The sequence below is a fragment of the Chiloscyllium punctatum genome, chromosome 5 (genome assembly GCF_047496795.1).
Source record: "Chiloscyllium punctatum isolate Juve2018m chromosome 5, sChiPun1.3, whole genome shotgun sequence".
Taxonomy (NCBI): domain Eukaryota; kingdom Metazoa; phylum Chordata; class Chondrichthyes; order Orectolobiformes; family Hemiscylliidae; genus Chiloscyllium; species Chiloscyllium punctatum.
In genome coordinates this window covers 17,296,021-17,318,937 of record NC_092743.1, presented here as the reverse complement: position 1 = coordinate 17,318,937, position 22,917 = coordinate 17,296,021, and the positions used below count along the sequence as shown (strand labels likewise).

Here is a 22,917-nt window from a genome sequence, read left to right as displayed (position 1 = left end):
CGTTCAACCCTATTAACCTGATCCACCGTGTTCTCACTATCAACGAGGTGCCTCTCTCTCCTGAATACTGAAGCAAAAAACTAATTTAGGGCCTCCTCTACCTCTTCAGACTCCAGGCACAAGTTCCCTCCACTATCTCTAATTGGCCCTATCCTCTCTCTGATCATTCTCATATTCCTCACGTATGTGTAGAACGACTTTAGGTTTTACTTAATTATTCCTGCCAAGGCATTTTTGTGCCCCCTCCTGGTTCTGCTCTGTCCATTTTTGAGTTCTTTCCTAGCTACCCCGTAATCCTCTAAAGCTGTGCCAGATCCTTGCTTCCTCAACCGTAAATAAGCTTCCTTCTTCCTTTTGACAAGAAGCTCCTCTGCTTTTGTCATCCAAGGCTCCTTCACCTTAGCATTCCTTGCCTGTCTCAGTGGGACAAAGTTATCCAACACTCACAACAAGCGCTCCTTAAACAGCTTCCACATATCTGTTGTAAAACCCAGGTAAATCTCTTTTGCACCCTACTCAATCCATTCACATTCTTTCAAGAGTGTAGTGACCAGAACTACACACAGTAAACCAGCTGTGGCCTAACTAAAGTCATGTATACTTCCAACATATGACCTCCCTGCTCTTATAATCTATGCCACAACTGACAAGCACAAGCATCCTATATGCCTTAACTACCTTATTAATCTATCCTGTCGCCTTCAGCGATTTATGGACAGCCTCCTAAAATCCCTCTGTTCCTCTTGCCATTCACTGAATACTTTCTTATTTTGATCCTTCTTCCAAACTGCATCACCTCACAATTTGTCAGGGTTAAATTTCACTTGCCATTGATCTGCCACCTTACCAATCCATTTATATACAAATTCCTCCTCACTGTTAACCAATCGACCAATCCTTATGCCATCTGCAAACTTGCTCATCATGTCCCTCATATTTTCATCTACATCAATTATGAATATCACAAAAAATATGGGACCAGAAATAATCTCTGTGAAATGCCATTACAACCAGGCTCAAGCCACACAAACATACTTTCACCATGCTCCTCTGTCTCCTTTCACATAGTTAACTTTGGATCCAACTTGACAACAAAATGGTTCAGAATGGTAACAGAACAAATAAACATTAATAGATGGGAACTCCATTTATAGCATAGGTGCTGTTTTACTTGGCAAGAGAGAGAATTCCCAGCTCACCACCCACCAAAATCCCAATGTAACGGAATCTGGAAATATTAGAAGAATAGAAATAAAAGATACATGAACAATCAAATAAAGAAAGCTGGAGAGCGGAAATCAGGAAACAACAGAAAACGAGAAATTCGACGTCCTTGGATTATATGAAATATGGTGGATCAGGTGACTTTATGTGTGATGAAATGAAAATGATTTCATCACAGGAGAAAAAAATGAAGAGTAGTATTTCAATCAACACGGATGCAGGAATATGTGAGAGTGAAATTAAATATGATTCAGATACATCAATGCTCGTGGATAACGTGTGAATGTTACTACCATTCAAATATATATGCCTACAAGTAAAAATCCAGATGAGGAGGTTGATGAAAAATGACAGAATGGAAAGAAAAAAAATGAATTGAATGTGAGTGAAAAGCCCTATTGGATCATGGGAGACTCGAACAATCATATGGGGATCAGTTAGAACAGATGCATAATCCTGTGAAAGTGGAAATGGTAATCCAGCTAAAGAAGACTGCAAATAGAACACACAGAAAACAATGGTACTTAGAGAGACAGAGGGAAAAAAAACAAATTGCAAACAGAATCTGTAACTTGGGTTAATGAAGCACTAGCTCGGAAACTTAAGAATACCACCAATATGAATCAGTAATGGAAACATATGAAAGAATCTGCCAAGGAAGAGGATTAAGTAGCATGTGCTTTTAAGGTAACAGGATGTAGAATCCATGGGTCATGACGACAGTGTTGTAAAAGATGAAAGAAAGAAAAAATGAGAGAATATCAGTAATAAGAAGTCAACCTGAAATACACAAACTTGAACAATAAGCAAAAAGATAAGCAGAAATGGCATGAGAACAATGGTTTAAGAAGCAGTCAGATATATTTGAAGAATTGGATTGACAAACACAGATTGACCCAATGTATGAAAAAGCAAAGGAGATTTGTGTTACTCATTATAAGGGACTAAAAACAACAGCATGAGAGTGTAGACACTGATGAGGTAAGAAAAACAATGCAAGCACCATTTTGAAGAACTATATACAAAAACTTGAAATAAGACTACAGGCCATGAGACCATAAAAATAGGTGAAAAGGCAAGAGTGACACAGAGGGATAGAGATAGGTTAAGGGTGTGAGCAAAATCTTGGCATATAATGTGGAAAAATGTGAGGTTATGCACAATGGCAGGAAGAATAGAGGAGCAGAATATTAATTGAACGAAGTAAAATTGCATAATGTTACAGAACAGAGGGAATTGGAAGTCCTCATGCACAAAATGTTAGCATCCAAGTTAAACAGGTAATGGAAAAGCAAATAGAATGTTGGCCTTCATTTCAAAGGGAATGGACTATAAAAGTAGGGAGGTTTCACTAAAGCTATAAAAGGCACTAGTCAGACCATTGCTGGAATACTCTGAACAGATTCGGACACCTTCTCTAGAGAAAGACATACTGATGATGGAGGCAACCAGAGAGGGTTCATTAGCCTAACACTGGGTATGAAGGGACTGTCCTATAAGGTTGAGTAGATTGAGCCTTATTCATTGGAGTTTAGAAGAATGAGAGGCAACCTTATTGAAATAGGGGACTTATAAGATGCATGCAGAGAGGTTGTTTCCCCTTGTGGGAGGGTCTAGGATGAGGGTCTCAGAATAAGGGTCGAACATTTAAGACAAAGATGAGAAGTTTCTTTTCACAGAGGGTAGTGAATCTGGAAAATGCTTTACTGCAGAGGGCTGTCTAGGCTGATAGACAGATTTTTAATCAGTAAGGGTTTATAGAAGAAAGGAAGAAAAGTGGAGTTGAGGATTATCAGATCATCCCTTAATTCACTGAATAGTGCAGTGACCTTAACGGGCTAAATAGCTTACTTCTGCTCCTACATCTTATGATCTTAGACCTTAGTCAAGTCAAGGTGGACTATGGTCAGCTGGCACAGTACACTTGTCTGGTGAACCTTTGTTGCACTCTCTGTATAGCCAGAATAGCGCATATCTGAACCAGGTCTATTATATAAAAGGTCCATGTAGAGGCATCTTACTGCAGTCCTCGGTAGAAGTCTTTTTGTTGCATTTTTTCAATGACAACTGTTATTTGTGTGTATTGTAACTGCTGATGCATCACAATACTGAACAGCTGCTTTATTTTTGATATTCTCCATATTGCCTCTTTGGAACCATCAACAATGTATCCATACACAGACCTCATTGTCATCGCTGTGTTCACTGTGCTATGTGCACCACAAAAATGGTTAAGGTACACATCCATCTAGAAGCCCAGGACCAGCAGCAGTCTCCAGCAGATGTGTAGCAGCCTCCTGATGCAGATTCCAGTAAAAGCTGTCCTCATAATGAGATGAAAGTACAGAGGGCTCATAGATGGAAAGAATAGCAATCCTTCAAATATGATTTTTCCATCATTTGATGCTAATGATGGCTAGTCTCTTCAGATTCATTCTTGTACCGTAGTCACAGTAAATGAAGCAATGTAAATATATATTGACAAATATGATATCCTATTTATAATGAAGTAGCATCCATGCTATCTATGTTGCTTCGAAGGTTTTCCTTTTCTCTTCCTTCCTAATATGTTTAGGTGTAATGATGGGGTCCTCAAGTGATGTCAAGTAAGCCTTCCCTAAAAAAAAGACTTTTGGTTTTAGTGCTTTGGGCAAATGATTCTGGTGACTTGATGGTCCACACATTTTGAGAATGCCTTGGCCAAGTGCAGGCTCACCCTCCTTTGCTTGAGTTTCCACAGGGTTGAAGGTCACAGTCAGGGTTGAGGGCCCAGGTATCTCTGGATGTCTCAGGAGAAGATTACTGAGAGACCTGCATGTGGATTATCTTCCAGCTGGGTTTCAACTGGAACTTCTCCGTATCCATGTAAGGAAGGAACATCTGGAGTGAGTTCAAGGTCCTTTGACCCCTTGTCTTGTAGATACTGAACACCAATGGCTAAAACAATGGAGTGCAGATTTGTACACATACCTAGTAAACACTGAATCAGCAATGAAACAAAGAAACAGCAATATGTATGCAAGCAAAAGCCAGCACAGTATAGATGGCCACTGGCGGACACCTACTGCCATTAATCTAGCTTCCTGAGTGTCTCTGTCAAACCTGTCTGCCGCTCCTGCGTCAGACTGTGCATTTTTAACAAGCTGTTAATGGCTAACCCATGAGATCATCACCAGCCTGGGGCTGAGCAGTTGCCTGGTCTCCAGCAATACTTCCACTGCCTGCTCCTGCACATTCTCTCCTTAGCTAGCTGTCAATTATAGCTGTACTGTGCGTCAAGGTGTCATTATTTGAGCAGGTGGATGGCGGAGAAGCTAGCCTTGCTGGTACTTCTTCTGAAGGCCTATGGCTTCTTCCTTAGAGGTAGTTCAGGAAATGATAGCTGGAGGAATTGGTCTCTGTGGAATTTGTGAAATACGGCTAGAAGCTTCGTGTGTTAGGAATACATTCAGTAGCTTGTTAGTGAAAACACCACTTGTGTTGCTACTGTAAACAGCTGACTTTTTCTGTTGTTCAAATTCTTGAGGTACTGCACTTTTCCAGGATATTTGGAATCTGAATATACTTGCTAACTTATCAACACTCCTGTTTCATTCAATTTAAATGTTAATTTCCTTATACTTCGATATTTCTTGTGGATTGTCCTGATGAATGCAAGACAAAAACTTCAAATAATGTATCTTTTTTCAAGAGTATTCAAGATATATTTGAATATGCAGTCAGCCGTGGTGAGATGGGGAGTGATGACAAAACATTTGCAGCAAAGCATATAAAAAGGATAACAAAAGCCAAGAGAAATACTAGCCACAACAGGCATTAGAGTCATAGAGATATGAAACAGACCCTTCGGTCCAACCTGTCCATGCCGACCAGATATCCCAACCCAATCTAGTCCCACCTGTCAGCACCCGGCCCATATCCCTCCATACCCTTCCTATTCATATAATCATCCAAATGCCTTTTAAATGTTGCAATTGTACTAGCCTCCACCACTTCCTCTGGTAGCTCATTCCATACACATACCACCCTCTGCTTGAAAAGGTTGACCCTTAGGTCTCCTTTATATGTTTCCCCTCTCAACCTAAACCTATGCCCTCTAGCTCTGGACTCCCCCACCCCAGGGAAAAGACTTTGTCTATTTATCCTATCCATGCCCCTCATGATTTTATAAACCTCTACAAGGTCACCCCTCAGCCTCCGAAACTCCAGGGAAAACAGCCCCAGCCCATTCAACCCCTTCCTGTAGCTCAAATCCTCCAATATCTTTGGAAATCTTTTCTGAACCCTTTCAAGTTTTACAATATCCTTCCAAACGGAAGGAGACCAGAAGGGCATGCAATATACCTAAAGTGGCCTAACCAATATCCTGTACAGCTTCAACATGACCTCCCAAATCCTGTCCTCAATGCTCTGACCAATGGCAAGAGTAGGCCATTCAGCCCCTTAAGCCTGCCCCCACCATTTAATAAAATCATGGCTGATCTTCCCAAAGCTTCAATTCCTCTTTCATGCCAGCTTTTCATTGCTCTCAATTCCCTGATGTTTCAAAAATTGAAGTCCTTTTTAAGTACTTTCAGTCATCTATATTTATGAGCCAGACTTGCCTTCAAGCCTAAATCTCCCACTAACTGCAGCCACACGTGCTTACACAGCATCCCTGGCACTGGTGTCACCTTTAAAAGACCATTGGTCAAACAGTGCTCTACATAGTTTGTGACCTTTTCCCTGAACATGGCAGACAAGCAAAAATTGACATCTTGCTTTTTAGAGAGAGATCTAGAGATTCTGTTGGATGCAATAGCACAGAGGAGGGATATCCTCTTTCCACAAGACCAGCATAGGAGGCATGACTCCAGACTCTACCATCCTGGTCCAAAGTTGTCACCCGAATCAATAGGAATTCAGCAGCCTGAAGAAACAGTGTGTGAAAACAATCATTGACTTCCTCCACTCTGCCTGGGTAAGTGCCATCATTGCCTCTCTGCTACCTTGTACTCACTCTATCTCTGCTACTGCATACATCCCCCACCAAGGCTCATACTCTACCACTCAGACTATTGCATGCAACATCTTCCGACTTTTACTCATCCAATTCCCAAACATCACTAACCCTGGATGGCTTCAATGCTTACTTATAGTCTACCATTCTCACTTCTGCAACAACATCTTCTCTTATTATTACCAATCCAATTCCTCACACCACCAACCTTGCATGCCAGCTGCACTGTCTACTTGCACACCTCACCACCTTTCTTCCACCTGTACCGGCAGTTTCAGCATTTTTATTTCACTCAATTCTTTCCTTTGTCTCATTCCCAGAGAAAACAGACAACAACTGGGCAGAAAGAGCCAAGACAAATTGCAGGGTGCCAGACATTTGGATCCTCACCTTCTAAGCAGAGACATTCCTGAACCTGATCCCAAGTGCTCCAGTGGTGATACCCAAACGCCTGAACTGAAGCCACAGGCTACTGTTGAATTAGACTTGGGTTCTTGCCTAGGTGCCCAGGCTGAAGTGTGATTTCTTTGACTTGAATTGTCATTTGGTTAATGCACACTCAGTGTTTGCTGCATATACACATGACACAAGTGAAAGATTGACGTAACATAGTACCATATAGCAACATGTCCAATCCCTTGACTGATCACTGCTCACAACTTTGACAAACCTCCTGATTTGATTGGCATCATATCCGCTGCCACTCTTTTCACCACGAACACTCAGAAGCAGCAGTGTGTACCATCTACAACATGTCCTACAGAAATTCACAAAGTAACTTTAAACAGCACCTCCCAAACCCACAACCACTACCATCTAGAAAAGCAACAGCAGTGCATAAATGGGAACACCACCACCTACAAGCTCCCTTCTAAGTCACTGATTATCATGACCACAAAGTATAATTCTATTCCTTTGGTGTCACTGGGTCAAAATCTTTGAATTCCCTCTCGTGCATCATTTTGGGTGTATCTGTATCAAAAGAAATGCAGGGGTTCAAGATATCAGGAGCAACTAGGGATGGACAAAAAAATGCTGGTTGAGCCAGCAATTCTCACGTCTCATGAATGAAAACAAAACTCTGGCACCTGTCACACAACACAACCTTCAGGATTCATATTTTTAGGGCAGAAACACAGGTAGCATGGTGGCTCAGTGGTTAGCACTGCTGCCTCACAGTGCCAGGGACCCAGATTCAGTGCCACTGTCTCTGTGGAGTTTGCACATCCTCCCTATGTCTGCATGGGTTTGCTCTGATTTCCTCCCACAGTCCAAAAATGCGGGTTAGGTGAATTGGTCATTCTAAATTGCTGATAGTGTTTGGGAAGTGTAGGCTAGATGTGTTAATCAGGGGAGATGGAGAGTAATATGGGTCTGGGTGGGATGCTCTTCGGAGGGTTGGTGTAGACCTGTTGTACCAAATAATTTATTCCCACACTGTAGGGATTCTATGAAAACTGTATCTATATCTTCAGTTATACAGTCCCCAATTGTAATTTAAGCCTTTTTAAACTCTTTGAAAGGACCCCACAGTATAGAGCGGTGGGCATTTCTTTATCTTCCCTCTAGTCCCTGCTCTTTACAACCATGAAGGACTTCAAAACCTGCTTGCCAATTGCAAGGCCTGAGGTCCTTTGACTGCTACCTTTTAAATATTTCAACCTGCATCTTTTCCAGCAAAATCGGCCCTGACTTGGAATATTGATCAATCTGAAGAAATTACCCCAATAAATAACTGCCTCAACAATGTAATAATAATGGTACATATTTCAACAACAAAATAAAAATATTCTTCAAAATTGCTTATAGATAAAGCTTGTCATTCACTACTTACAGAAAGAATGTTCTTCATTGTGATCACAAAAACATTGTAGGCAATAAGACAGTCCCAATATTGGAGGATTATTTTAATAGGTTTTAGTAATAGCTCTCCACCAAAGAGCAGGAAATAAAAACAGGCGACAAGGTAGCCCATGCAAAAGATGCTGATTCGTGTTGTTCCTGTGATAAAGATGATTGTAAGTACGAACCAAAATAGGTAACTGAATCCAATGACTTTGATCATATCCAGGTAGGATCTGTATTTTGAGGAAAGAAAACAATGAAATTTCAATCATGAGATCATAAATATCAGTACAGAGGAGGCAGGCAATTAGGGACATACATTGTTTTAGCTTTTTTTTCACAGAAATCTGCATTCCCCAATCACAATATTTAATATCTATAATTCAAGAGTCCACTGCATCATCTCAAAGACTGTTACAGGTATTAATCATCTTTTATTTCCTGAAATTAGTCTTGAACTTGTCTTTTATTTGTTTATACTTTTGAAAGTTAAACTTCAGGTTAACTTAATATCTTACCTTGTAACAGAATTTAAAGATGGTCAATAATAGCAGGTAAAATGTAATGCAAATAAATTCAATAGCTAGACTGCCAAATCAATTAGAATATAAGTTCTTAAGGATTTCAAAATATTTGAAAGATTTTACATTTCAGGAGATAATTCTAATATTATTAAGAGATGCATACCATATTGCAACTTAATCTGTTGATTTAGATAGCTTCTGCATAAGGGTTAGTATTATAATAAAAACATCACTGGAAGTATGAAAATGAGTCCAAATCTCAAAATGGCTCAAGCATAAGCCTTGCCAAGAATGGATGACTACACTGCCAACTTTGCTTTGGTCTTGATGTTTGCTCATCCATCCTTTCCATCAATTCAGCAGAACATCAGGTTTGATAATAATATTTGCATCTTTATAAAGGTATTATGGACCATTGCTAACAGGATTGCAAACCATCAATAATTCTTGTGTAAGTACACAAGAGTGTAATTATTGTATGGACAGGATTGTAACATGAATTAACATTCATTTTAATTGCTGGTGATTTATACATATTTTGAAACGTTATGTTACAACAAACATAATATATGATCTATTATATGGACCATGTGAAACCTCTTGCTAGAATAAACACTTATCTCTCACTAAATATGAAAGATAGTAATCAGGGTTCATGTTTTACCTGCAATGAATAAAGTCTGGCACTGGATTATGTTGACTGAATGTGGCTGCATCCAAATCTCTGCAAATTTCTACATTATCCCCAGCAACTATTCTCACTGCAGCTCTGTTTTCATCTTCGAATACCTGCCACTGCAGTGATGCACACAGCAACATCATGAAGTCATCTATATATCAACAAGACAAACATCTGATATTTACTTTTGCATTTTGAACGATATTTGTTATGTAAAAAAGAGATTTGCATGTACTTGCAACATTTGAAGGTACAAATTATATGATTTTTTAAGGAGACAACCTAGTATAGCAATCAATTTTCCTTTCATTGTTGTGAAAAGAACTTCAGTCTGCACTCCCATACAGATTGTCTTTATTTTAAGCATTCCACTTTCTAACCCACACTGGGATTAAGTCTAATAATATGAGAAACCACAGGTAAAAAAAACCCACATCAGAATGGATTCATATTTACTGGAGATTAAAAGACTGAATGAAGCTTATAAAATTGCACAATGTAAAAAATATATAAAATTCTTAGAGGTGTTGACTGGGTAGAAATTGACAGATTAATTCCCTGGCTGGGAGCTTTTGTCGCGCAGTGGTAGTGTCCCTACCTCTGGACCAAGAGACCCATGTTCAAGTTTCACCTGCTCTAGAGGTGGTGATAGCAACTCTAAGCAGGTTGATTAAAAACATTTTAAAAATCTTAAATACCCTGGCTGGAGATTCCAGAATTAGTCTCAAGATCATATGTCAACTATTTAAGAAGGAATTTACAAGATAATTCTTCACTCAGAGGTGTGATTCTTTATAATTCTCAACCTCAAAAGACTTGAAAATTCAGTTATTGAGGACATTCAAGTCAGTGATAAACAAATACTTGGGCACAAATGAAATCAAGGAAAATAGAGATGTTGCAAACAGTTTATTTAGAAATTCAGCCACATCCTTATTTAATTCTGCAGCAGGATCAGTGGACTATTTGGCTGACACCAGCTCTTATTACTTGCTGTTCCAAGTATTCCACATCAAGTTAATGTTTTGTTAATTGATTGTGATGATAAATCATTATTTTGTATTTGTGTAAACCATTTTGCAATTGAGATATGTTTCTTGCGTAGATACTTAAGTCATCATGAAAGCATAAACTTCATCTGCTTTTCTTGACAGTGTAAGTATGTGGAGTTAATTTCTCTAATGTATGTCAACAAGCTTCAGTTACTGAAATAAATCCAATCAAATAAACTATATTGGCAGGTATCAGATAAAAAAAATTCTGAAATTATAAAATAAACATTAGCATTACATAGTATGATTTGCACTTAACAGGTGTATTGTAAGTAGAAAGAATGAAGTATCAAGCTAGTGACTGATAAGAAGCAGAAACGTACATTGTTTCATAGAATTTACAGAAACATGTAAATTATCCTAGTTAACCATGAATATTTTCATTGTGTTATTGTCAAAAGGCAATGCAACTTTTGTTTTTCTTCATTCCTGTGCAGTCTGATTTTAAATAAAGTTATACACCCTTTCAGAAAATTTGTTGTGAGGCTACATTAAATTTAGCAGAATAAAATGATTGTGCTCCCCATTTTTGCATTTTAACATGGATGTAGAAAATTTCAACACTTCAGTGAAAAGAAATTTCTTAGCAGGATGAATATTAAAAACTTAAGAAATATGTTGCTAGAAATTCATAAATATTTCATATTACAGTTATTACAGTTGAATTATTACAGTTGTTGAAAAAGTAAAAATGCCAATTTTCAGAACTGGTGCAGAAATATTTAAAATATTAAATTATCTTTTAAAGCCATTGCAGCCATTCAAAGTAAAATAAATTTCTCTTAAGTGACAGTGATTTTGTCAATTTGGAACGACCTGTAACTGGAATTTGGGATACTTGATGTGCTTTAGATTTAGCCTCTAATGACTAATAAAAGACAATTTTAGTTGACCAAATCTATGCCATTATATATTATAAATACCAGAAAAAAATATTTCAAATATTTTCACATTTGAAAGAAAATAGCAGTGAATATGTTATAAGTAACTTAAAGGAAGAGAAAGTAAGGACTGCAGATGCTGGAGACCAGGGTTGAAAAATGTGGTGCTGGAAAAACACAGCAGGCCAGGCAGCATCCGAGGAACAGGAGAATCGACGTTTCTGGCCGAAACGTCGATTCTCCTGCAAACGTAACTTAAACCCAACATTTGTGCAATAAACGTTTATAAGTATTTGTTCATATAGTAGAAGTTAGATTTTTTGTTGTGCATGCAAGTAGATTATGCGTGAATGTGAAAAAGCAGAAGGTATTAAACAAAAATGGGAGATATATTAGAAAACACTGCAAGATAGACCACATTTTGAGAAGATTTGTAGCTCAGGTTGAGGTTCTGGATGTAAGTTTGCTTGCTGAGCTGGAAGATTCTTTTCCAGGTGTTTTGTCACCATACTAGGTAACATCATTAGTGAGCCTCTGGTTAAGCACTGGTGTTAGTGACTTGCTCTCTATTTATGTGTTTAAGTTTTCTTGTGTTGTTGATGTCATTTCAAGTTGTGATGTCAGTTCCTGTGGTGATGTAATTTACTGTTCTTTTTCTCAGAGGGTGGTAAATGGCATCCAAGTCAATGTGTTTGTTGATAGAGTTCTGGTTGGAATGCCATGCTTCTAGGAATTCTTGCATGTGTCTCTGTTTGGTTTGTCCTAGGTAGATGTGTTGTCCCAATCAAAGTGGTGTCCTTCCTCATCTGTATGTAAAGATACTAGTCAGAGCGGGTCATGTCTTTTTGTGGCTACTTGATGTTTACCACTCTCTGAGAAAAAGAATGAAATGACATCACCACAGCAAATGCCACAGAAACTGATGTCACCACAGGAAATGACATCACTGACACAAGAAAACTTAAACACATAAATCAAAATGGTCACTAACACCAGTGCTTCACCAGAGGCTCACTGATGATGTCACCTAGTATGGTGACAAAATGTCTGAAAACGAACCTTCCAGCTCAGTGAGCAAACTTACATCCAGATAGAGCACTGTTTGCCACACACCAGTTATGTCTTATTTCTGAATTCAGTCCCTCATAGTAATGCTTTCAAAACATTTTCTGTACTCACAAATGAGAAACATCGGATTTGGATTTGTGATGAAGTCTGGAAAGTACAACCACTTAATAAAATTTGAGTTGATTTTGGCACTGGCATATCTCCATGGATACTCTGTAATACAATCAAAATACCGTGAAACATATCTATTGGTATTTATTTGGGCAATGAAACAGATCTGTCTACATTTCATTTTGATAGGTAATTTCATCACTGTCACTACAATCAGAAATGAAAAAGACTGACAAAAATAATATTATTGTCAATTCAGTTGTGAATAGTGGGAGTAATGTATTGCTCAAGTTTTTGCGCAGAGCACTGTTATCTCAGCTCATGATATTTTAAAGCAGAATTCAACAATTTTATTTTGTATTTAAAGGAACACTGGTCTCCCTCCAAATTGAGTATGACCTCTTCATAGAGTTCTAACTTTAGTCATTTAGGTCTTGTAACTAACAAGAAATGTTGGAAGAGAAACAATCATGAAAACTGTTGCAGGACACTATTAATTGAGCAAGTATCTCACTATAAATCCATCTGCGCTAGTTGAATCAGAACTGCATTTCAATCTATAATAAATATACATAAACATACAAGAATTATGATGTATTCCCATTTTCAGCAAAATCAAGAGTACTAATTATTATTCTACAACGTTAGCCCTCTGACCAATGGGTTTTACAAATGGTTATTTAGAGTCATAGAGATGTACAGCATGGAAACAGATCCTTCGGTCCAACCCGTCCATGCCGACTGGATATCCCAACCCAATCTAGTCCCACCTGCCAGCACCTGGCCCATATCCTTCCAAACCCTTCCTATTCATATACCCATCCAAATGCCTTTTAAATGCTGCAATAGTACTAGCCTCCACCACTTCCTCTGGTAGCTCATTCCATACACGTATCACCCTCTGCATGAAAAAGTTGCCCCTTAGGTCTCTTTTATATCATTCCCCACTCACCCTAAACCTATGCCCTCTAGTTCTGGACTTCCCCACCCCAGGGAAAAGACTTTGCATATTTATCCTATCCATGCCCCTCATGTTTTTGTAAGGTCACCCCTCAGCCTCCAATGCTGCGTCAATGTCTCACAGGTGATATGATCCATAAATTAATTCAAAGAAAGTCTGATGTTAATTACAATAACTCAACAATTACAACAGTTCTACCTTTGCAGGCAGCAGGTGGGATGCCAATACAAAGTAGGTACTGAAAGGTCAAAATGCATGCTAGGAAGCAGCAGTATTTCGGCCAGATTTCGGCAATGGCTTTCCTGCGGCGTCGATAGAGTAATGCAAATAACCAAAAGGCATGAAACATGGCATACAGATCCATTCGTTGGCCAATCACATTGACAGTCATTAAAAAACATATCTGTGGAAAAACAAACAGAAATGGTATTACTCAAAAAAGAATACTTGCAAACTAATGTAGTAAACAGAGATGGATTGTAAAATTCCAAATTTAACTTGCAATGCCTTATATAAAATAAATCATTAATAAAAAGGCCCAAAATTTGGACATAAAATGGGCAGAGGTTATAGCTGAATTTTGGTAGACATTTACTTGCTTTCCATTTAAAATTTTGTGAGTGCGACAAAGGTGAATTATTCCTCATTCAGTGTTTTTATCAACATACGGCACAGGTTGGATTGGCAAACATAGGTATGTATCTGCTCCAAGAAAAATTCTGATAATATTAACACAATAATCTGAAACATGGAGTTTTTACTTATTGGCCAGACAGCCAGCATGAAACTTGCATTGCATTCTTTGGGAAAGGCCTGCCAAACAATGAGCAATGATGCAGTTGAAAGGCTAATGGTGGGCTGTTTCCTGGGATTTGGACAACGGGAATTGTAAAACCACATATTGAGATCTGTCTGCCAATTAGAGGCTGGAGGCTCTCTTGTTCAGTAACATCACCAGGGAGGTAGTGGTTCCTCGAGGAAAGATACTGACCAGAAGCCCAGGATAATGGCGTGATCCAGGCTGCAGGTCCAGAGTGGGTACTATTGGGTAGTCAAGTATAGAGAAAATTAGGGCATCAGCAAAGGCATTGGTGGCTCTCAGTGGGAGCTCCTCTTCTTGATGCTGTTGTCTCTCAGTCAGGCACTGAATCCCAACGAAGGAATGACCAGTGCCCTGTTGTGCTCTAGGAGATAGCAAGCAGCGTAATGTTTACTTGTCATGCATGTCTAATGATGACAGACCCATAAATGACTGAGTTAATACTAATGATTGTGCTTATTAATTGTCCATTTAAGGGTCAGTGAGGTAGGAAGGTCACCTTGGGTGTCTCCATCCTGTACTTATCAAAGGTGAAGCTGTGAAGACAGTAATGTGTACACATGTCTTCTGCCTAGTTAAAAAATTTTCCCACCTCCAAGCACACAGCTAAAGAGGACAGAATATTCCACCCAATATTCTGGACAGCTTGTGAAATAAAATTACTTTGTATATAAGCAACTTACAAATCTAATGTGAATGTCTATTTTGTAGTTTTAAGCCTTATAGATCAGACATGGTTCATATCAAAGGTTTCATTAATGATAGTTACATTCAGATGAAAGAATCTTGGGGGCACTGTAAATTTCTTAGTTTTGTTCTCCAATACAAAGTAAGCCCAGATTCCTACTTCTGATTGTTATTCAAATTACAATAGTAGAAATACCTTCATTTTTAAAAAATTCCTTCGTGGAATGTGGGCATCACTGGCTTGTCAACATTATTGCCCTTCCCTAGTTGCCCTTGAGAAATGGTGATTAGCTGCCTTCTGAAACTGCTACTGCATATGTGTTGTAGGTAGACCCACAATGCCATTAGGGAGAGAATTCCAGGATGTTAACACAGTGGCAGTGAGAAACAATTGTGGTGTTCCCAAGTATCTGTTGTCACTGTTCCTCTCAAGAGCTTATTGTGGTTTTGGAAGATGTTGTCTAACGATCTTTGGTGAATTTCTGCAATGCATCTTCTAGATAGTACACACTGCTGCTACTGAGCATCAGTAATGGAGGGTGTTGGATGTTTATGATCCGGTGCCAGTCAAGGGGGGAGGGGTGCCTTGTCCTGGATATTGTCAAACTTCTTGAAGCTACACTCATCCAGGCAAGTGGGGAGTATTCCAACATACTCGTGACTTGTGCTTTGTAGATGGTGGAAAAGCTTTGCAGTGTCTGAAGGTGAGTTGCCTGCCACATTATTTTAAGCCTCTGACCTGGTCTTAGAGTCATACAGTCACAGAGATGTACATCATGGAAACAGACCCTTCGGTCCAACCCATCCATGCTGACCAGATATCCCAACCCAATCTAGTCCCCCCTGCCAGCATCCGGCCCATATCCCTTCCTATTCATATACAAATCCAAAAGCCTCTTAAATGTTGCAATTGTACCAGCCTCCACGCATCCTCTGGCAGCTCATTCCATACACGTACTACCCTCTGCGTGAAAAAGTTGCCCCTTAGGTCTCTTTTATTTCTTTCCCCTCTCACCATAAACTTATGTCCTCTAGTTCTGGTCTCCCTGACCCCAGGGAAAAGACTTTGTCTATTTATCCTATGCATGCCCCTCATAACTTTGTAAACCTCTATAAGGTCACCCCTCAGCCTCCAATGCTCCAGGGAAAACAGCCCTACCCTATTCAGCCTCTATCTGTAGCTCAGATCCTCCAACCCTGGCAACATCCTTGTAAATCTTTTTTGAACCCTTTCAAGTTTCACAACATCTTTCCGATTGGAAGGATACCAGAGCTGCATGCAATATTCCAACGGTGGCCTAACCAATGTCCTGTACAGACGCAACATGACCTCCCAACTCCTGTACGCAATACTCTGACCAATAAAGGAAAGCATACCAAACGCCTTCTTCACTATCGTATCTACCTGCTTTCAAGGAGCTATGAACCTGCACTCCAAAGTCTCTTTGTTTAGCAAAACTCCCTAGGACCTTACCATTAAGTGTATAAGTCCTGTTAAGATTTGCTTTCCCAAAATGCAACACCTCGTATTTATCTGAATTAAACTCCATCTGCCACTTCTCAGCCCATTGGCCCATCTGGTCCAGATTCTTGTAATCTGAGATAACTCTCTTCGCTGTCCATTACACCTCCAATTTTGGTGTCATCTGCAAACTTACTAACTGTACCTCTTATGCTCGCATCCAAATCATTTATGTAAATGACAAAAAGTAGAGGGCCCTGCACCGATCCTTGTGGCACTCCACTGGTCACAGGCCTCCAGTCTGAAAAACCTCCACCACCACCCTCTGTCTTCTACCTTTGAGCCAGTTCTGTCTCCAAATGGCTGTATTCCATGAGATCTAACCTTGATAATCAGTCTCACGTGGGGAACCTTGTTGAACACTCTACTGAAGTCCATATAGATCACATCTACTGCTGTGCCCTCATCAATCTTCTTTGTTACTTTGTTACTTCTTCAAAAAACTCAATTAAGTTTGTGAGACATGATTTTCCACGCATAAAGCCATGTTGACTATCTTGAATCAGTCCTTGCCTTTCCAAATACATGTACATCCTGTCCCTCAGGATTCCCTCCAACAACTTGCCCACCACCGAGGTCAGGCTCACCAGTCTATAGTTCCCTGGCTTGTATTTACCGCCCTTCTTAAACAGTGGCACCATGTTTGCCAACCTCCAGTCTTCCGGTACCTCACCTCTGACTATCGATGATACAAATATCTCAGCAAGAGGCCCAGCAATCACTTCTCTAGTTTCCAACAGAATTCCTGGGTACACCTGATCAGGTCCTGGGGATTTATCCACCTTTAACCATTTCAAGACATCCAGCACTTGCTCCTCTGTAATTTGGACATTTTGTAAGATGTCACCATCTATTTCCTTACAGTCTGTATCTTCCATATCCTTTTCCACAGTAAATACCGATGCAAAATATTCATTTAGTATCTCCCCTATTTTTTGTGGTTCCACACAAAGGCCATCTTGCTGATCTTTGAAGGGCCCTATTCTCTCCCTAGTTACCGTTTTGTCCTTAATATATTTGTGAAAACCCTTTGGATTCTCCTTAATTCTATTTGCCAAAGCTATCTCATGTCCCCGTTTTGCCATCCTGATTTCCCTCTTCAGTATACTCCTACTTTCTTTATAATCTTCTAAAGATTCACTCAATCTATCCTGTCTATACCTTGTCGCAACAGTATTTATGTGGTGAGTCCAGTTAAATTTCTGGTCAATGGTAATCTCCAGGATGTTGATATGAAGGATTCAGTGATGGTAGCACTCATTTTGCACATGGTCATTGTTTGGCATTTGTCTGGTGTGAATGCTACTTGCTAATTGTCAGCCCTGGATATGGTCCAGATATTGTTCCATTCGAACATGAACTGCTTCAGTATCTGAGGAGTCACAAATGGAGCTGAACATTGAGTGAACATTGGCAAACATCTCTAATTCTGACCTTATAATGGAGGAAAGATTATTGATGAACCAGATCTAGGCCTAGGGCACTACCCTGAGGAATTCCTGCAGAGATGTCCTGGAACTGATATGACTGATCTCCAACAAAGGACGAAAGTGAGGGCTGCAGATGCTGGACATTACAGTCGAGAGTGTGGTGCTGGAAAAGCACAGCAGGTCATTTAGCATCCAAGAAGCATGAGGACTGACAGGAATGAAGGCCTTTTGCCCGAAACGTCAATTGTCCTGCTCCTTGGTTGCTGCCTGACCTGTTGTGCTTTGCCAGTACCACACTCTGGACTCTGCCCTCCAACAAACAAAACCATCTTCCGATGTGCCAGGTATGACCCCAACCAATGGAAAATTTGGCCTTTGATTGCCATTGATTTGCTATGGTTCCTTTAGGCCACATTTGATTGATTGCAGCCTCAATGTCAAGGGCAGTCACTTTCACCTCACCTCTAGAATTCAACACTTTTGTCCATGTTTGAACTAGGGATGTAATGAGGTCAGGTATTGAGAGGCCCTGACAGAATCCAAACTGGGCGTCACTAAGCAGGTTATTGCTGAGCAGGTGCTCCTTGATCACACTGATGATGGCACCTTCTATCATTTTACTGTTGATCAAGAGTAAACTGATGTATGGTAATTAGCTGGGTTGGATTTGTCCTGCCTTTTGTTTACAGGACATAGCTGGACATTTTCCCACTTCATCAGGTAGACGCCAATGCTATAACTGTACTGGAACAACTTGGGAGTGGCAAGTTCTGATGCATAAAACTTCAGTACTGTTGCTGGAATATTGTCAGGGCCCACAGACATTTCAATATCCGGTGCCTCCAACCATTTCTTGATGTCATGTTGAGTGAATCAAATTGGCTGAAGACTGGAATGTGAGATACTAGGGACCATTAGAGGAGGCCGAGATGGATCATCTATTTAGCACTTCTCACTAAAGATTGCTACAAATGTATCCACCTTATCTTTTCCACAGGATGTGTTGGACTCTTCCATCTTTGAGGATGGGGATATTTGTGGATCGTCCTCTGCCAGTGAATGGTTTAATTGTCCACCAATTTACAACTGCATGCAACAGGATTGCAGAGCTTAGATCTGATCCATTGGTTCTGGGATTGCTTAGCTCTGTCTATCACTTGCTGCTTATACTGTTTGGCATGCAGGTAGATTCACCAGGTTGCCACCTCATTTTAGATAAGCCTGGTGCTGCATTTGGCATGCCCTCCTGCACTCTTCATCGAACCTGGATTTTTTTTTTGGCTTGATTGTAATGGCTGAGTGGTTGATATGCCAGGCCATGAGGTTGCAGATTGTGTTAGAGTACAATTTTGATGTTGTTAATGGCCTCTCAAATCATGAATGCCCAGTCTTGAGTTGTTAGATCTGGTTGAGATTTGTGTTCCATTTCGCAGACAGTGAAAAACAGTTTTCTAAGATTACAAAGCGATCTTGATCAAATGGGCCAATCGGCTAATAAAATGCAGATCAAGTTCAATCTGTATAAATGCAAGTTATTGTATTTTGGTACAACAAACAGGTTCAGGACGTTCAGGTTCAGTTAGTGGTGTCCTGGGTAGTGTTGCAGAACAGAGGGCCCTAGGGGTTCAAGTACATAATTCTTTGAAGTTTGCATCACATATAGACAGGGTGGTTAAAAAGGCGTTTATCACACTTCCTTCACTGCTCAGTCCTTTGAATATAGGAGTTGGGAAGTCATGTTGCGGTTGTACAGGTGAGGCTTCTTCTGGAGTAATGTGCCCAGTTCTGGTGACCCAGTTATAGGAAGAATATAATTAAGCTGGAGAGGATTCATAAGAAATTTACCAGGATGTTGCTGAGTATGCAAGGTTTGAGTTATAAAAAAAGCAGTGTGTGGAGGACTGTATACTGAGGAAGTCAATCCTGGTGTTCCCCAATAGGAAACCCTAGATGAATCAGGACATACAGAACCTGCTAAAAACCCAGGCATGAGGCCTGCAGATCAGGAAACCCATACAAATATAAAGAATCCAAGTATGACCTTCGCAGAGCCATTAAGACAGCCTAGAACCAATACTGATCTAAACTAGAGACCCAGACAGACATTCAGACTATGGCAAGGACTGAATGACATCACAGGTTCTAAAAAGAGACAGCGCAAGATAGCAGATGATGCCATATCCCTCCCAGCTCATCTCAACACCGTCTATGCTCACTTTGAGCAGAATTTCGGTGGAGCGATAACACCTATTCTGGCAAGTCCTGACGAACCTATCCCAACAGTCATTGCATCAGAGGTCAGATCAGTTTTCCGTCGTGTGAATCCAAGGAAAGTGACGGGACCAGATGGCCGTGCACTCAGAGCAACTGGCAGAGGTTTTTTTGGACATCTTCAACCTCTCCCTGCAGCAGGCCAGAGTCTTTGCCTGTTTCAAGAGGGCCAACAGCATCCCTGTGATGAAGAAGGTTCATGCAGCATGTCGCAATGATGACCACCTAGTGGCCCTAACTTCAGGGTCATAAAGTGCTTGGAAAGGCCAGCCATGCCATTAATCAACCCCAGCCTCCCCACTACTCGTGACCCACTCCAATTTGCCTATCCGACCAACAGATCCACGTCAGATGCCATATCATTTGCCCTTCACTCTTTCCTACAGCATCTTGACACCAAGAATAGCTATGTAAGAATTCTACTCATTGACTACAGTTCAGCCTTCAACACCATTATCCCCTCGAGACTGATTACTAAACTTAGTGATCTTGGATTAAGCCCCACTCTCTGCAACTGGATCATGTTTCCTGACCCACAGGCCACAAATCAGTGAAGTTTGGGGACAATATTTCATCATCACTAGCACTCAATACTGGAGCCCCCTTGGAATGTGTACTCAGCCCCCTACTGTACTCACTGTATACCCATGATTATGTCACCAAATACCAGAGTAATGTCATTCACAAGTTCGCTGATGACACCACCATAGTTGGTTGAATCTCAGATGGCGATGAAACAGACTACAGACAGGAGGTGGAAGACCTGAAAAAATGGTACACTGAGAACAACCTAACTCTCAATGCCATCAAAACTAAGGAACCCATTATTGGCAGAATGTAACTCATACCCCCCTCCATATTAACAGCACAGAGGTGGAATGAGTGGAGAATGTCAAGTTCCTGGGAGTGGTCATCTACAACAAGGTTTCTTGGACTCTTCATGTGGATGCACTGGTTATAAAGGTCCAACATGTCTTCTTCCTCAGGCAGCTGATGAATTTTAGCATAACAGTGAAAACCCTTGCCAACTTTTATAAGTGCACCATTTGGAGCATTCTGTCTGAATGTATCACTACCTGGTATGGCAACTGTACCATTCAAGATTGGAGAGGGTTACAGAGAGTGGTGAACTCAGCCCGAACAATCACAAAGGCCAACCTCCCATCTATAGTATCCATCTACCAGGTCTGCAGTCAAGGAAACGCCGCCAGCATTCTTAAAGAACCATCCCACCCTGGTAATGTTTTTCTACAAACTCTACCTTTGGGGAGAAGGTACAGAAGCCTGGACACATGCACCAGCCAGTTTCAAAACAGTTTCTACCCTACTGTTGTTAGAATACTGAATGGACTCACAAATTCTTAACATTAGCCTGTTTCTGTATTTTTGTTTTTGCCACTGTTTACCTATTATTTACTATCAATGCTACTTAGCTATGTGATCTGCCTATATTGCTTGCAAGACAAAGCTTTTCACTGTGCCTCGGTATATGTGACAATAAATTCAATTTAGTTCATTCATTCATTTAAAGGCTAGATTGACTGGAATTTCTTTCACTGGAGCATAGGAAGTTGAGAGGTAACCTTATTGAGGTTTATAAAATCATGAGGGGTATAGAGAGGGTAAATGGCAGGTGTCCTTTTCTTGGGTTGAGGATTTCAAGTCTAGGGGGTGCACTTTTAAGGTGAGAGGAAAGGATTTAAAAATTACCTGAGGGGCAAACCTTTTACATAGAGGATGGTTTGCATGTGGATTGAACTTCCTGAGGAAGAGGTTAATGAGAGCACATTTACAATGTTTAAAAGACACTTTGGTAAGTATGTGAATAGGAAAGGTTTGGAGGGATATGGGGCAGGGGCAGGCAAGTAGGACTAATTTAGTTTGGAATTATGTTTGGCATGGACTGGTTGGACCAAAAGGTCTGTTTCTGTGTTGTATGAATTTATGACTATGACTATATAACATGATGAAGGATATTCTCAATGTGAGGTGGAACTATGCCTCCACAAGGACTGTGCAATGGTTACTCTTACTGATACTGCCATGGAAAAATGCATCTGCAGCTGACAGATTTGCTAAGAATGAGGTAAACTATGTTTTCCCTCCTGTTTCTCTCACTGCCTGTTGCAATCCAACCTAGCAGGTGTGTTCTTTAGGACTCAACCGGTTTGAGCAGTAATGGTCATGGAAATTCCAGGGAACATTTTGCACCCTTCCTACCCTCAGTGCTTCTTCCAAGTGCTGTGCAATGTGGACAAACACTGATTTATCAGGTAGGGAGGATGGTTATGATAATCAGCAAATTTCCTTGACCATGTTTAACTTGAAGCATTGAGACATCTTGGGTCAGGAATCAAAGCTGAGGACTTCCAGACCAACTCCCTCCTGACTGTATACCACTGTGCCATAACCTCTGCTGGGTTTGTCCTACTGGTGGGACATGACATATCCAGGGATAGTGATGGCCATGTCTGGGACATTGTTTGCAAAGTACAATTCCATGAGTATGACTATGTCAAGCTGTTGCTTCACTAATCCGTGAGACAGCTCTTCCAATTTTGGCACCACCGTCCAGATGTTAGTAAGGAGGGCTTTGCAGGGTTGACAGGACTGTTTCCATTATTGTCTATTCCGGTGCCAGAGTTTAAGACTCGTGGTCCATCTGGTTTCATATCTTCACTGAGATATTATCATGACTTGTACAACTGAATGGCTTGTTAACTGCTTCAGAGGGTAGTTTAGAGTCAACCACATTGCTGAAGGTCTGGAGTCACATGTGGGCCAGAGGAGGTGAGGATGACAGATTTCCTTCCCTGAACAATATTTATGAACTAAGCAACAAT

General features: G+C 40.4%; 1 protein-coding gene across 4 annotated transcripts in view; it reads right to left on the bottom strand.

Moving 5' to 3' along the window:
• piezo2b (piezo-type mechanosensitive ion channel component 2b) overlaps positions 1-22,917 on the bottom strand; it is a 762,691-nt gene that overhangs the window by 137,988 nt on the left and 601,786 nt on the right. For all 4 annotated transcript variants that reach the window (XM_072569838.1, XM_072569835.1, XM_072569837.1 and 1 more), the window contains exons 23-26: positions 13,543-13,747; positions 12,384-12,485; positions 9,257-9,422; positions 8,058-8,301 (exon numbers count right to left, since the gene is read on the bottom strand). In XM_072569838.1, the coding sequence (XP_072425939.1) occupies positions 8,058-8,301; positions 9,257-9,422; positions 12,384-12,485; positions 13,543-13,747 (717 nt within the window). The remainder of the gene's footprint in view (positions 1-8,057; positions 8,302-9,256; positions 9,423-12,383; positions 12,486-13,542; positions 13,748-22,917) is intronic.